Source organism: Haliotis rufescens, unplaced genomic scaffold, assembly GCF_023055435.1.
Source record: "Haliotis rufescens isolate VD_foot unplaced genomic scaffold, xgHalRufe1.0.p SCAF_52, whole genome shotgun sequence".
Lineage (NCBI taxonomy): Eukaryota > Metazoa > Mollusca > Gastropoda > Lepetellida > Haliotidae > Haliotis > Haliotis rufescens.
This window is the reverse complement of record NW_025964246.1, coordinates 1,555,425-1,571,044: the sequence shown is the minus strand read 5'-3', so window position 1 is coordinate 1,571,044 and position 15,620 is coordinate 1,555,425. Positions and strand designations below refer to the sequence as shown.

The window sequence follows — 15,620 nt, the reverse complement described above, 5'->3', positions numbered from 1 at the left end:
TGACTCACTGGGCAGTCTGTCCTGGAGGTAGTGACTGACTCACTGGGGAGTCCGAGAGGTAGTGATTGACTCACTGGGCAGTCCAGGAAGTAGTGATTGACTCACTGGGCAGTCTGTCCTGGAGGTACAGTGATTTGTGGAAGACCGAACAATCCTTGTCTATTTATCTGTTTCATTTGGTGATCAGATAACAATGGGAAATAAACCATTCAGTTCTATCACCAAACCTCATTATCTAGGAGTCAGATCAAAGGGGATATGAATACCTTGATATATATGTAGATATACACTGGCAATGTATCTAGGTTGTAACATGTTCCTGACATTGCTATACACACTAATATGGACAGTTACTTTCAATGATGATATATCTGCACTGTTAAACACCAAGGATATATTTCATCTTGTACACTGATGATATATCTACACTGTAATACACAAGGATATATTTCATCTTGTACACTGATGATATATCTACACTGTAACACACAAGGATATATTTCATCTTGTACACTGATGATATATCTACACAGTGATACACAAGGATATATTTCATCTTGTACACTGATGATATATCTACACTGTTACACACCAAGGATATATTTCATCTTGTACACTGATGATATATCTACACAGTAATACACAAGGATATATTTCATCTTGTACACTGATAATATATCCACACTGTAATACACAAAGATATATTTCATCTTGTACACTGATGATATATCTACACTGTGATACACAAGGATATATTTCATCTTGTACACTGATGATATATCTACACTGTCATACACAAGGATATATTTCATCTTGTACACTGATGATATATCTACACTGTAATAAACAAGGATATATTTCATCTTGTACACTGATAATATATCCACACTGTAATACACAAGGATATATTTCATCTTGCACACTGATGATATATCTACACTGTGATACACAAGGATATATTTCATCTTGTACACTGATGATATATCTACACTGTCATACACAAGGATATATTTCATCTTAAACACTGATGATATATCCACACTGTAATAAACAAGGATATATTTCATCTTGTACACTGATGATATATCCACACTGTAACACACAAGGATATATTTCATCTTGTACACTGATGATATATTTACACAGTGGGGGCCTATGTTTCCCCAGAATCCCCACAAGGAGACAAGCATGAGGTGCTAGGACCTGTGTTTCCCTGGAATCCCCACAAGGAGACAAGCATGAGGTGCTAGGGACCTGTGTTTCCCTGGAATCCCCACAAGGAGACAAGCATGAGGTGCTAGGACCTGTGTTTCCCTGGAATCCCCACAAGGAGACAAGCATGAGGTGCTAGGACCTGTGTTTCCCTGGAATCCCCACAAGGAGACAAGCATGAGGTGCTAGGACCTGTGTTTCCCTGGAATCCCCACAAGGAGACAAGCATGAGGTGCTAGGACCTGTGTTTCCCTGGAATCCCCACAAGGAGACAAGCATGAGGTGCTAGGACCTGTGTTTCCCTGGAATCCCCACAAGGAGACAAGCATGAGGTGCTAGGACCTGTGTTTCCCTGGAATCCCCACAAGGAGACAAGCATGAGGTGCTAGGACCTGTGTTTCCCTGGAATCCCCAGAGGGAGAGAAGCGTGGGTTACTGGAAGAGGATATCATTTTCACTGAAGAAAGCAGCTGCTGGATGGCATCAAATCAAATCAAATGGAGAAATAAAATTATAAAAACCAACACCAAAGATGCTTACACTGTCTCTGTGGAAAGGTAATTACATTAATTGTCTTTGTAACTCGAAAAAATCCTTCCTGGTTTTGTTTTTCTGTACCTACTGGGACAAAAATGAAGTTTAGGAAATGTGAGCTGTACTTCAGGAAGTTCATAAAAGGATTCCATAGATGACAAAAGCGTGGGAGCTTATCCTGACAGCAAGTCGATAATGGCTCCGGATGGTATGCAAAAAATGGCATTCTCTTCAACATATTGGCTTAATGAAGCCAATCTTTTCTGAAGTAGAGATAGATGATGTAGAATACTGGAAATGTCAAGTTCTCCTCTCATGAAGAAAAGACATAATTCTCTGGGTTAGTACCATAGATGGTAAATGTGGCATCTCTACTACAAGAGTCTCAAATAGACTGGCATCTCTACAATGATGTGGCCAGTCAAAGCACTGATTTCCCTGCAGATAAAGCATTTTATTGTAGGGGCACCTAAAGTATAGGGGATAATTGCAGCACCTTAGACGACTGGGCCACCTTGTCCCCAGGATAACGTTCACTAACACTCAACACAAACTGTGTCAGCTTTGTCATGCGTCTAGGGGTCTGGGAATTCTTGTACACATCATCAGGATGTAGAATTTTACAATTTGACATGAGTGAGTGAGTTGGGTTTAACGCCGCTTCTAACATTATTCCACTTATATCACGGCGTGTCAGCTCAATGTGGGAGGAAAGCCCGAAGTGATGCAGGTCTCAGACGTTTACCAATTCGGTGAAACCCACGAGCACGGGTATGGTGATAGAGTGATATCTCCTTGGAGTGAGTGTGTGAGTGAGAATGGTGAGAAAGCTGACATTTTCTTCTCTAAAATTATAGATTTTTTACAGAAAACAGCAGCACAGAAGCGGTACCTAATTGCCCAGTACGTTTTAGTTTCATCGACGTTAGGACAAAGTTTATTCTCTACTGCTTGACCTTTGACAGCAAATTTAATAAGCATCCACTTCATCTATTTTCTAAGTGCCTGGAGTACTCAATGGGGCAAATACGGTATTTGTGTGTGGGTGTGGCTATATTCTGTTTATTCCCTACAGCTCTATCTTTATATAGTTTTAATCAGCATCCTCTTCATCAATTTTCAAAGTTCCTGGGTAGCTAATTATGCCAAATACGGTATTTGTGTGTGGGTGTGGCTATATTCTGTTTATTCCCTACAGCCCAATCTTTGTAAGGTTCAATAAGCTCTCCTTTTGTCAATTTTCCAAATGCATGGGGTGCTTATTACAGCGAATACAATATACTTGTGGGTGTGGCCTTATTCATGGATTATTCCTTACTGCACGATCTCTGTATGGCTTAATAAGTGAGTGAGCGAGTAAGTAAGTGATTTGGGTCTGAAGGCACTTTGCACAATATATTCCAGTTATATAACAGGTGTGCCAGCTTGAAAGCCCGAAGAGATGCAGGTCTCAGACGTTTACCCACTTTGCTGAAACCCGCTAGCACGGATATGTGTTGACAAAAATAGAATCATGATCGGGACGAACTGGGATTCAAACCCACGATCATAGGTTTCTGGCATGCCGATGGGACGCAACTCTGCATAGAGAATTGCGGCAATGACTTGACTGGGCCACCCATGCTCCGTATGGTTTCAGAAAATCTCCCTTCATCAACTTTCTGAGTGCATGGGGTGGTTATTACGGTAACTACGGTAGACTTGTACTCACCTCGAAGTAGAAGGGGTAGGCGTTGGGGCCCAGCTTCTTGATCAACCTCTCCTGGAGGCGTGTCAGGGGCTTCTGATGCTCCTTGAGGGGCGGGTACACTTGTAGCGAGGACAGGTACAGGTCCTTCCGGAACGTGAGCCCCAGAACGTCCAGGTCCTCGCGGCCATAGCGGAACGCTGCCAGAACATGAGCGAACACCTTCCTGTCCTTCAGGTACTCCGGGTCGACCAGCACAACGCCATCTGGTGGGCACAAGGGGAACAATGTAGCAAGGAGCGGGAACCAGGAAATGGTTTGCAAGTAAAAAAACAATGTCGTCGCTAATCACTACATACCATCGTGTCCAGTTGAATTTCCTCACCATTAATTCGGGGATGTCAGGGACACTTAAATGCATTGTTTGGGTGTAAGGAAATCAGTCAATGCTGTCATTGCTTTAAGAGTGAGTGAGTGAGTTGGGTTTGGCGCCGCTTTTAACAGTATTCCAGTTATATCACGGCGTGTCAGCTTAATGTGGGAGGAAAGCCCGAAGTGATGCAGGTCTCAGATGTTTACCACTTCGGTGAAACCCACGAGCATGGGTATGGTGCTGACAAACCTAGAAACATTATCGGAGTGAACCGTGATTCCAACCCACAATCATAGGTTTCTGGCATGCCCAAAGGACGCAACTCTGCACAGGCGCCTTAGACGACTGGGCCACCCGTGCCCCCCCATTGCTTCAAGACCCACAGTTTATGATGTTTAGACGTTACAGGGTGTGAGTTCATTCTGTTTTACAACCTACACCATTTTATCATAAATTGAAACACTGTATTTTCAGTTATTTTGAATATTAGATAAATTCAAAGAGAAAATAAACTTGAGAATGTGCTCCAGCAGTTTATTTTGAGAAAATCTCTACATGGTTTTTCATATCATGAGATCCAGTAAACAATCTAAAACAGAAGTTTCAAAGTGTCTATTTGTTGGGACTGTCACCTCATGAATGACTGTTGGTAATTGTGAAGAATTAGTTCTGCAAGTTCACTGCATTCAGACCACCTGTGTATTTCACTCATTTCATGAACTTTTGTTTCCTGGTTTTGAAAAGATTTGCAGCCAGTTCTAAAAGAATTCAGTTTTCCACTTATATCAAATATAACTGCTGTAGTGCACTTGTAGTGGCAAATGTTACCTGCACTGGGTGCAATCTTGCAATACAAGTTACCTGCACAAGCAATGTTTTTTACCTGCACTGGTGCAGCTTGGATATAGCAAAATCAATCACTGAAGACACACTGAAAGAATGTATTTTAAAAGATGTGTGAGTGAGTGAGTGAGTGAGTGAGTGAGTGAGTGAGTGAGTGAGTGAGTGAGTGAGTGAGTGAGTGAGTGAGTGAGTGAGTGAGTGAGTGAGTGAGTGAGTATGGTTTAACTCCGCTTCTAGCAATATTCCAGCAATATTCCAGCAATATGACAGCAGGGTGCACTAGAAATTGGCTTCACACATTGTACACTTGCGGGGAATCAAACCCAGGCCTTCGGTGGGAACAGTAAACACATTAGCCAGTAGGCTGCGTCGCCGACCCTTAGTCTATGTTATAGTATGGCAGTTCCAATAACAAAGATCTCTGAAAGAAGAACCAAATAATGTGGGGGCGAACCACGGCACTTTTGTTTTCAAGACAATTATTTTTAAACCAGTTTAAGAAAAGAGTGAGTGATTTGGGTTTAACACCGCTTTTAACAGTATTCCAGTTATATCACGGAGTGTCATCTTAAAGTGGGAGGAAAACCCGAAGTGATGCAGGTCTGACGTTTACCACTTTGGTGAAACCCACGATCACGGGTATGGTGCTGACAAACCTAGAAACATAACCAGGATTCGAACCTACAACTATAGGTTTCTGGCGTGCCCAAGGGACGCAACTCTGTCAGTGGCAGCAGATGACTGAGGTGCTCCTAAAATATCAAGTGCCAATATAGACTGTGATTTAGAGTTACCTCCCTTGGTTTTGAACAAACACAGTACAGCTCCATCGTTTCATGTTGTCTCGTGTTTGTTTGGTGATGTGACAAATTCTAGAAGGCTGAGTCTACCTATATGAGAGTGACACTAGGGCGATACCAGCCCATTTACAACCTGACTGACATCTTATCTACTTGCTAAGTGTGGCCAAGATGCCGACCTGAAACCAATGTATTCCTGCCGAGTTCTAACACGACTCAGGTTTTAAGAACAAAGCACCTGCCTCTTTTCAGATATTCAACTGCGACAATTTCTGGAAACTCCTGTTATAGGGACTGTTTCTGACGGCGGCTGCTGTCACCAATTTGACCCACCATACTGCCCTGTGTGATCAGGGATTCGAAGCTAAGAGTCCATTATAATAACTATTTTGTTCAGTTTTGGGATTTTTCTCAAAGTTTATATTTTCCTAAATTCAGAGCTATCTTAACATTGCAGTGAGTGAGTGAGTGAGTGAGTGAGTGAGTGAGTGAGTGAGTGAGTGAGTGAGTGAGTGAGTGAGTGAGTGAGTGAGTGAGTGAGTGAGTGAGTGAGTGAGTTGGGTTTAACACCACTTTTAACAGTATTTCAGTTATATCACAGGATATCAGCTTAATGTGGGAGGAAAGCCCGAAGTGATGCAGGTCTCAGACGTTTACCACTTCGGTGAAACCCACGAGCACGGGTATGGTGCTGATTAACCTAGAAACATAATAGGGGCGAACTGGGATTCGAACCCACAATCATAGGTTTCTGGCGTGTCCAAGGGACGCAACTCTGCACAGCGAATGGCGGCGCCTTAGATGACTGGGCCACCCGGGCCCCTACACTGCATTCAGTGTGATAATGTAAGAGAAGCATTAATGCCTCTTTCACTGTATTGGCCCTGTTGTCAGTGATATACAAGTTACCTCTCAAAGTCATAACCTTAGTTATAACTGTATTAACATGAATTGGGAATTTTTAATTCCAATTTGGGATTATTAACTTACATTTGCTGCAGATCTGGAGCAGAATATCTGACTTTGAACAGGCCTAGATAAACCCCTTGTGATTATAAAGCTAAAACTATGTCTTTCAATAAAAATTGTTAATTATTCATCTTGTGTGGTCATTACCGATTCATTTTAGTTTTGTATAAAATAATTTGTGGGTTAACCTATATTTTTCAGTTTGGAAATGGCTTGTAACAATGTTCATTGTTCAATGTTCATTACAACACCCACAAGAATAGGCCAAGTCCTGTGATCAGGACTAATCCCGGAATCCCACCATCAGATCCTTGCCTGGGGGCACAAGCACTAAACCGCCGATATATAGCTCTGGATCTGTGACCACAGTGCCTAAAACCGCCGATATATAGCTCTGGATCTGTGACCACAGTGCACTAAACCGCCGATATATAGCTCTGGATCTGTGACCACAGTGCACTAAACCGCCGATATATAGCTCTGGATCTGTGACCACAGTGCACTAAACCGCGGATATATAGCTCTGGATCTGTGACCACAGTGCACTAAACCGCGGATATACAGCTCTGGATCTGTGACCACAGTGCACTAAACCGCCGATATATAGCTCTGGATCTGTGACCACAGTGCACTAAACAGCCGATATATAGCTCTGGATCTGTGACCACAGTGCACTAAACCGCCGATATATAGCTCTGGATCTGTGACCACAGTGCACTAAACCGCCGATATATAGCTCTGGATCTGTGACCACAGTGCACTAAACCGCCGATATATAGCTCTGGATCTGTGACCACAGTGCACTAAACAGCCGATATATAGCTCTGGATCTGTGACCACAGTGCACTAAACCGCCGATATACAGCTCTGGATCTGTGACCACAGTGCACTAAACCGCCGATATACAGCTCTGGATCTGTGACCACAGTGCACTAAACCGCCGATATATAGCTCTGGATCTGTGACCACAGTGCACTAAACCGCCGATATATAGCTCTGGATCTGTGACCACAGTGCACTAAACCGCCGATATATAGCTCTGGATCTGTGACCACAGTGCACTAAACCGCCGATATATAGCTCTGGATCTGTGACCACAGTGCACTAAACAGCCGATATATAGCTCTGGATCTGTGACCACAGTGCACTAAACAGCCGATATATAGCTCTGGATCTGTGACCACAGTGCACTAAACCGCCGATATATAGCTCTGGATCTGTGACCACAGTGCACTAAACAGCCGATATATAGCTCTGGATCTGTGACCACAGTGCACTAAACAGCCGATATATAGCTCTGGATCTGTGACCACAGTGCACTAAACAGCCGATATATAGCTCTGGATCTGTGACCACAGTGCACTAAACCGCCGATATATAGCTCTGGATCTGTGACCACAGTGCACTAAACAGCCGAATTATAGCTCTGGATGTGTGACCACAGTGCACTAAACCGCCGATATATAGCTCTGGATCTGTGACCACAGTGCACTAAACAGCCGATATATAGCTCTGGATCTGTGACCACAGTGCACTAAACTGCCGATATATAGCTCTGGATCTGTGACCACAGTGCACAATGACTGTAACTGACATGTTAGTTTGAAATCAGACTGAAAATAGGAGCTACGACCATTGAAATAGCTGACAGATAATTGTCTTGTGTGTCTAAATCAATCACTTAACAAGACTTCACAGTACAATTTATATGACACATGCTTTAGGAGCAGGAGTAAATCAATAAATCTTCGTTAGCGAGTACAAAATTATTTCCAAAGAGACAAATGTTATAGACAGACTTACCTATTGGATCAATATGAGTAAGATGGTCAATGAAGTCTCTCTTTCCCAAGTAGGTTGTTATCTGCAAAACAAATACACAAATTAATAATGGCTAATTATTCTACTGAACTACAATCCATGGCTTTCTGAGGACCACCTCTGTGGTCTTGTGGTAGAGCGTCCACCCTGAGAGTGGAAGGTCCAGGGTTCGATACCCAGCCACATCATACCAAAAGACATTAAAAGATGGTACTTGTTGTTACCCTGTCTGGCGCTCGGCATTAAGGGGCTAAAACAAGGACTGGTCGGCTTGGAGTCAGTCTACTGTGTCTGAGTGGGGTATTCATGTTAAACTGTGGCATGGTATCACAGTAGGTTAGCACTATAAATCGGCATCAGTCCGGACTAGTACAAGCAGCCATACAAACACACACGTGCATGTACATCACTATATAAGTGCAATAATCGTGGATGCCATGTTAAACCCAATTTCACTCCACCTTCTGGCAGACAGGATTATTATTTGTTTGTTTGTTTGTTGTTTAATGCCACACTCAGCAATATTCCAACCATTTAATGGCAGCTGTAAACTATTGTTTGTTTGTTTGTTTGTTGTTTAATGCCACACTCAGCAATATTCCAACCATATGATAGCAGCTTTAAACTATTGTTTGTTTGTTGTTTAATGCCACACTCAGCAATATTCCAACCATATGATAGCAGCTGTAAACTATTGTTTGTTTGTTTGTTGTTTAATACCCCACTCAGCAATTTTCCAACCATATAATGGCAGCTGTAAACTATTGTTTGTTTGTTTGTTGTTTAATGCCCCACTCAGCAATATTCCAACCATATGATAGCAGCTGTAAACTATTGTTTGTTTGTTTGTTGTTTAATGCCCCACTCAGCAATTTTCCAACCATATGATAGCAGCTGTAAACTATTGTTTGTTTGTTGTTTAATGCCACACTCAGCAATATTCCAACCATATAATGGCAGCTGTAAACTATTGTCTGTCACTCAGCAATATTCCAGCTATATAATTGGTCATCCATAAAAATAAATATACAGTGTCATTCGTTTCCCAACTTTGCCATGGTAGCAGATTCATAAAACAATGATGCCTAAGAATTAGATAACACCATAATGTCTCCCTGTCTGTGAGACAGGTGTTGTCTTGAAGATATACCACACCTTGGTGGAAATATAAAATTTAATATCTCCTTCTGCAGAAGGAATAAATATTGATACCGGGTGTGAAAACAATGCATCCTCCTCTAAAGCAACGATTATTATTGATAATACATTCTTAAATTGATAAATAATCCTGAAAGAATGGTCCCGAACACATTTATCAATGAAGTCACATGGAACAGAATTATGCTACAATAAATATCTCCGCTTCCAAAAAGCTCTTGATCTTTAAGTATGAATCGCCATGGCAATGTTGCTTCATGACACTTAGACACGATCCGTGCATATTTCAGACTGGATACTTGGAGGGCCAAAAGCGTCTGTATAATAATGAAACAAGAATATGAAGAGAAACAAGATCATCACTGGCATCCTAGTTACATCTTGAGTCACCAGGTTCCTCGTTTCATGACCGTATCAGAAATAACAAATTCACTGCCGATTTTCCACTTGCAATAACTTCTCACCCCAATATCACAGAGTGAAGCTTAATGAAGTGTTACTGGTCAAGTGATTTCATGCTAACTCATCAATGTTCATGGGCAATAATAACACATGTTGCCATGGCGATGAAGCTTGTCCGTGGGCTCACATATTGGGAAAGTGAAGGTGGGTGACCGCAAAGGGAAGTTTCCTATCCCGTGGAATCAATCTGCAGTTAGTCCCATAGTGGATCAGATGATAAAGTCCTGAACAAAGAGAGGAGACTGACAAAACTGCTCCGGACGGTCGAGGGGAGGTGAAATGGGGTTAACGTTGCATTCAAGATTATTGCTCTAATATATGTGCGTGTGTTTGTGCGTGATTGCATGCGTGATTGCGTTAGCAGGCAACTGTGCTTGTCCTAAGAGGCGACTGACTGAATGTTGTGTCAGGCTCTCTGACTTGGCATGTCATCGTATCCCAATTACGTTGACTGATGCTAATGATGTCAATCACTGGATTGTCTGGTCCGGATTCATTTATTTATGGACCGCTGTCATATAGCTGGAATAATGCCGAGTGCGGCATTAAACAACAAACAAACAAAAAACATATTGCTTCAAATTTGGAAATGAAGACATAACATAGAATTCAAGCTGCATGAAGGATGAAAGCCCATCACTGACATTTTCCCCCAAAAGTATTTCACTTCACTGATCAGATGGAACTGATGCAAAATATCATAATTCTGCTACAAAATCATAAACATGATAATGGTCACCACCCCTTCACAAAGGGTGCAGCCCAAAACATGGCAAATAATACATAAGAAGGTATTTTTACCAGAATTTCCTAAATTGCTTACTTTAACATAACCTTGTTAAGAAATAATAGAGACAGCTTCAAAGTATTAGGGCTGGGCCGGATAACCTCGGGTACCTGGTCGGGTGGGTACTGAGTAGGACCCGGGTACCCACAGGACTACCCAGACCCGTGGTTAGTCACGTGATATATTGTTTAATGAAAAAATTATCTAGAACTCTATGGTTACACTACAAGTCACTAATGTTCGCATTTCTTTCTGACTATGAACCCATTCCTTCTGATTTTTCATATGGTTGAATAAAGATAAACTTAATTCAACTTCAGTGTATGAATGACCCGATTGTTTAATACATGCATCTTAATACGTTTTGCCAGGGCTATGCTAAAACTGTTCCCATTCGGAGATTTTGAGACATCTCCTGGGACCTACAGTGGGTACCTGGGTAGGGTCAGGTAATAGGGTGGTGGGTACCAGGGTAGTAAATCTGGACTCGTCCCAGCCCTACAAAGTATCACTGTTATTAACCTGACCTTAACTGTCCTATCAATCTTGATCTGTCTCACAGTCCCTGAACCATATTATTTTCCCTTCCTCCGAACCTAACTGTAATGCTACAGCCCAAGTGAAGCAAGTCTAGATTTTTCACAGGTTCTGAATCCCATGTCACTGGAGCTCCTTCTGAATTTATCTAAAATGTACTTGCAAAATGTATCAAAATTATATATCATCAGAGACTAAGCCTCAATGTAACGAAATTTTTGTGGCGTCAGGAGTTCCTGTCTGTCTGACATTTGAAATATCACAGAAAAAATATTAAGTAATAAAATGATTGCACAATGAACTCGTATTATGTAACTATGTGCATGCGTGCATGGATACGTAAATATTCACATTCCCACAGCTGTCCCCAGAAAGATAATATCTCACCGCTAATGGAAAACATCATCGTATGAGTGAAATATTATTCTCTAAATGTACCATGTGATTAAGAGCAATCTTCATCCTGTAATCAACTGGAAGGCTGAATGTTGGAAATATCATAGAAATATCACTACAAGACCAGGTCATACAATTCTGTGTGGTGGCCTTAATGGTTGATTTATCACTGGATTTTCTGGTCCAGACTCAATTATTTACAGACCGCCGCCATATAGCTGGAATATTGCTGAGTGCTGCGTTAAACAACAAACAAACTCAATGGTTGATGTGAAACTAGAAATGATCCATAAAAGTGATACTATATTTTGTATATATCTGTAGGTGAGACAATTCTATGACAAAAGCTGTGAAAATTGCTTAGACTAAACATTGATTCTTTGCCTGCAACATTTTCTATTCGTCTTTGATATCTGCTTGTTTTATAAATCTGACTTATTATCTAATCCTGTGTTGTTCATTGAACTATTTAGAAAATAGCCAAGCTACAAAAATTACGAATATCTGCGGCCCGCAAAGATCTGGGGTAGAATAGGTCTTCAGCAACCCATGCTTGCCGTAAGAAGTGACTGTTTGTCATAAGAGGCGACTAACAGGATGGGGTGGTCAGACTCGCTGACTTGGTTGATACATGTCATCTTATCCCAATTGCATGGATCAATGCTCATGAAGTCACTCACTGAATTGTCTGGTCCAGACTCAATTATTTACAGACCACCGTCATATAGCTGGAATATTGCTGAGTGCTGCATTAAACAACAAACAAACAAACAAACATATATCTGTCCCGATTATTGAATGGTGAAAGTTCTGAGCAAGGGACAGATCAGCCATAATTTTAATATATGTAGCTTATTCTATATACCGTATTCGAAGTAATAAGTGCCCCGGCGATATTTGCTAATATATTGGCTAGTGAACAATCCCAATTAGCACCCCTTCCGATTGATCAATGTACACAAGACATATTTATTCGTGTATAATACGCACTCGTGTTTTATGTACCCTTAATTATGGGCAATTAAATTCTGGAAAATATATCTGTCGTGTATAATACGACTTTTCTTCTGTATCATTTCAGGCTGTCAGCATAAACCACGAAATTTACGATCTTTCAACTCTTTTTTCCCCACCAAAATTATATTCTAATAAGAGCCCCCTATTTCTAATTTTGAGGGTGCCCTGGGCGCTTAATACGTCGAATACGGTGATACTTGTTGACATTTTAACAAAGAAAATGAAGAAAATAAATTTGAAATGTCAGCCCTACAGTTACACTTCCCTGAACGCAGCCTATTGTTCCGATGACATAACGTAATCAATAAGTGATGACATGAACAATGGTTGGAGGGAAAAATCAACAAATAAATGATGCACTGTGATGTAATATGACTTCAACTGACCAATCAGCATTGAGAATCACTGAAGAACACGTGTGCAAATATGGAAAGCTGTTACACGCGATCGTTCTACACTTGTGGCGAATATTTGAATATAATTACTGAGTATAAAGAGCTCAGAAGGCCCACACTGTATTATTCTATTGTTTACTGATTATTTATGAACCACATTACATTGGGTAGGTTGAACTAAAATGTAAAAATGTATTTGTGCTGCTCCATACTTTTATATACTTGGTATATATTTTCGGGGGGTTGTCGGTTTATTGGGGAAAAATATCAGCCAATTTAGTTTTGAGGGAAGTGTGTTTAATATTTGGATAGTTACATGTGCATGTCTTGTCCTGGAAGGCATAGTTTCTCTGTAGTGTCTTTGATCAATTGTTTCTGAAAAAGTTGACAATTTTAACTGTTTGTTTGGCATTCTAGAAGTTGGGGAGTATAAAAGAAGTTGTTATCCATAACATTGTACGTTTTCTTATTGACAATTTTACATTTGATTTTTACAAAGGAAAGTTGTATGTTTTTCAAAGCCATCAAAAATGGAGCAGTTTATAAACCTTATACCATTTTGTTTAAAAAACTGTGCCTTATGGCTCCAGTCATCTGAATCCATAGACCGAAAATTTAAAAAACGTTGCCAAATAATCAAATCTCCTGCAGCCACATCGTCCTGCGTGAAACCATCTGGCTCCATTTGAATGAACCAAAAATATATTAAAAAGATAATAGCTTTGCCCATTAATCAAAGCTTCAGCTTCCTAACAATAGCCCAATATATGTGATATATGCCCATATTCCAGTGTATGTGATATATGCCCATATTCCAGTGTATGTGTTATATGCCCATATTCCAGTGTATGTAATATATGCCCATATTCCAATATATGTGATATATGCCCATATTCCAGTGTATGTGTTATATGCCCATATTCCAGTGTATGTGATATATGCCCATATTCCAGTGTATGTGTTATATGCCCATATTCCAGTGTATGTAATATATGCCCATATTCCAATATATGTGATATATGCCCATATTCCAGTGTATGTGATATATGCCCATATTCCAGTGTATGTGATATATGCCCATATTCTAGTGTATGTGATATATGCCCATATTCCAGTGTATGTGATATATGCCCATATTCCAGAGTATGTGATACTGTAAATCTTGAAATTAATGCCTCTCAAAATTAATATGACTGCTGACCCCTAGTAAAAAATGTGACTCAAAATCAATGTGACTCCCCCCATCCCATCCCCAGTGGAATGATGCATATCCTTACCTTAATCCAATCAAACAACAAACAGCACCACATATTAGCACTGAGTAGAGCACTTCCGTAATAACGATAAACAGTATTTTCCTAAAAACAACACACAGTTTATATGTTTATTCTGTTGACTGGCACTAAGGAAGTACCAAAGCAATAATATGATTGAACCAAGAACAGTTCACTGATTGGAGTGGTCAATGATGCCTAGTTTGGCAAGAGTGGGTAGAACTCTTGACCCCAGCTGTGACAACTCACCGGATGCCTATTGTGTAATTCCTATTCTTTTAATGACATTGTTATATACTTGTTACAACCGCTGCTAAATATACCGTGTTTGTGTCTATTTTTAAGTTGGTATTTCCGCTATCCAAAGTGTGCAGTGAGGCCGCCTTATTGTTGATAGTCATTTTGGAGACATAAATGCGAAGTTTCATTAATGTGAAGACCACTCATATTTTTCGCTTTTAATTCACGCTCGCATTAATTTCAGTGCCCATATTCTAGTGTATTATATGCCCATATTCCAGTGTATGTGATATATGCCCATATTCCAGAGTATGTGATATATGCCCATATTCCAGTGTATGTGATTTATGCCCATATTCCAGTGTATGTGATTTATGCCATTATTCAACAGTATGTGATATTTGCCCACATTCTACTGTATGTGATGTAGGCCTATCACAGTGTGTATGTGGTATATGCCCATATTCTAGTGTATGTGATTTATGCCATTATTCCACAGTATGTGATATTTGCCCATATTCTACTGTATGTGATGTAGGCCTATCACAGTGTGTATGTGGTACATGCCCATATTCTAGTGTATGTGATGTAGGCCTATCACAGTGTGTATGTGGTATAGGCCCATATTCCAGTGTATGTGATGTAGGCCTATCACAGTGTGTATGTGGTATAGGCCCATATTTTAGTGTATGTGATGTAGGCCTATCACAGTGTGTATGTGGTATAGGCCCATATTCCAGTGTATGTGATGTAGGCCTATCACAGTGTGTATGTGGTATAGGCCCATATTCCAGTGTATGTGATGTAGGCCTATCACAGTGTGTATGTGGTATAGGCCCATATTCTAGTGTATGTGATGTAGGCCTATCACAGTGTGTATGTGGTATAGGCCCATATTCCCTTGCTTGTGATACAGGGTGCTGTTGTACGAAACAACCTTAGCCCTAAGACTGTTGTAAGTCTATGTTAAAGGTACCGTATTCGACATAATAAGCGCCCAGGGCGCTCTCAAAATTAAAAATAGGGGGCTCTTATCAGAATATTATTTTGGTGAAAAACAACAGAGTTGAAAGATAGTAAATTTCATGGTTTATGCTGACAGCCTGAAATGTTTA

The 15,620-nt window shown here is 40.6% G+C and overlaps 1 protein-coding gene across 5 annotated transcripts in view; it reads right to left on the bottom strand.

The window, feature by feature from the left end:
- The window catches only part of LOC124144052 (arrestin red cell-like), a 109,621-nt gene that overhangs the window by 47,578 nt on the left and 46,423 nt on the right, over nt 1-15,620 (bottom strand). For all 5 annotated transcript variants that reach the window (XM_046513282.2, XM_046513289.2, XM_046513290.2 and 2 more), the window contains exons 3-4: nt 8,222-8,282; nt 3,458-3,699 (exon numbers count right to left, since the gene is read on the bottom strand). In XM_046513282.2, the coding sequence (XP_046369238.1) occupies nt 3,458-3,699; nt 8,222-8,282 (303 nt within the window). The remainder of the gene's footprint in view (nt 1-3,457; nt 3,700-8,221; nt 8,283-15,620) is intronic.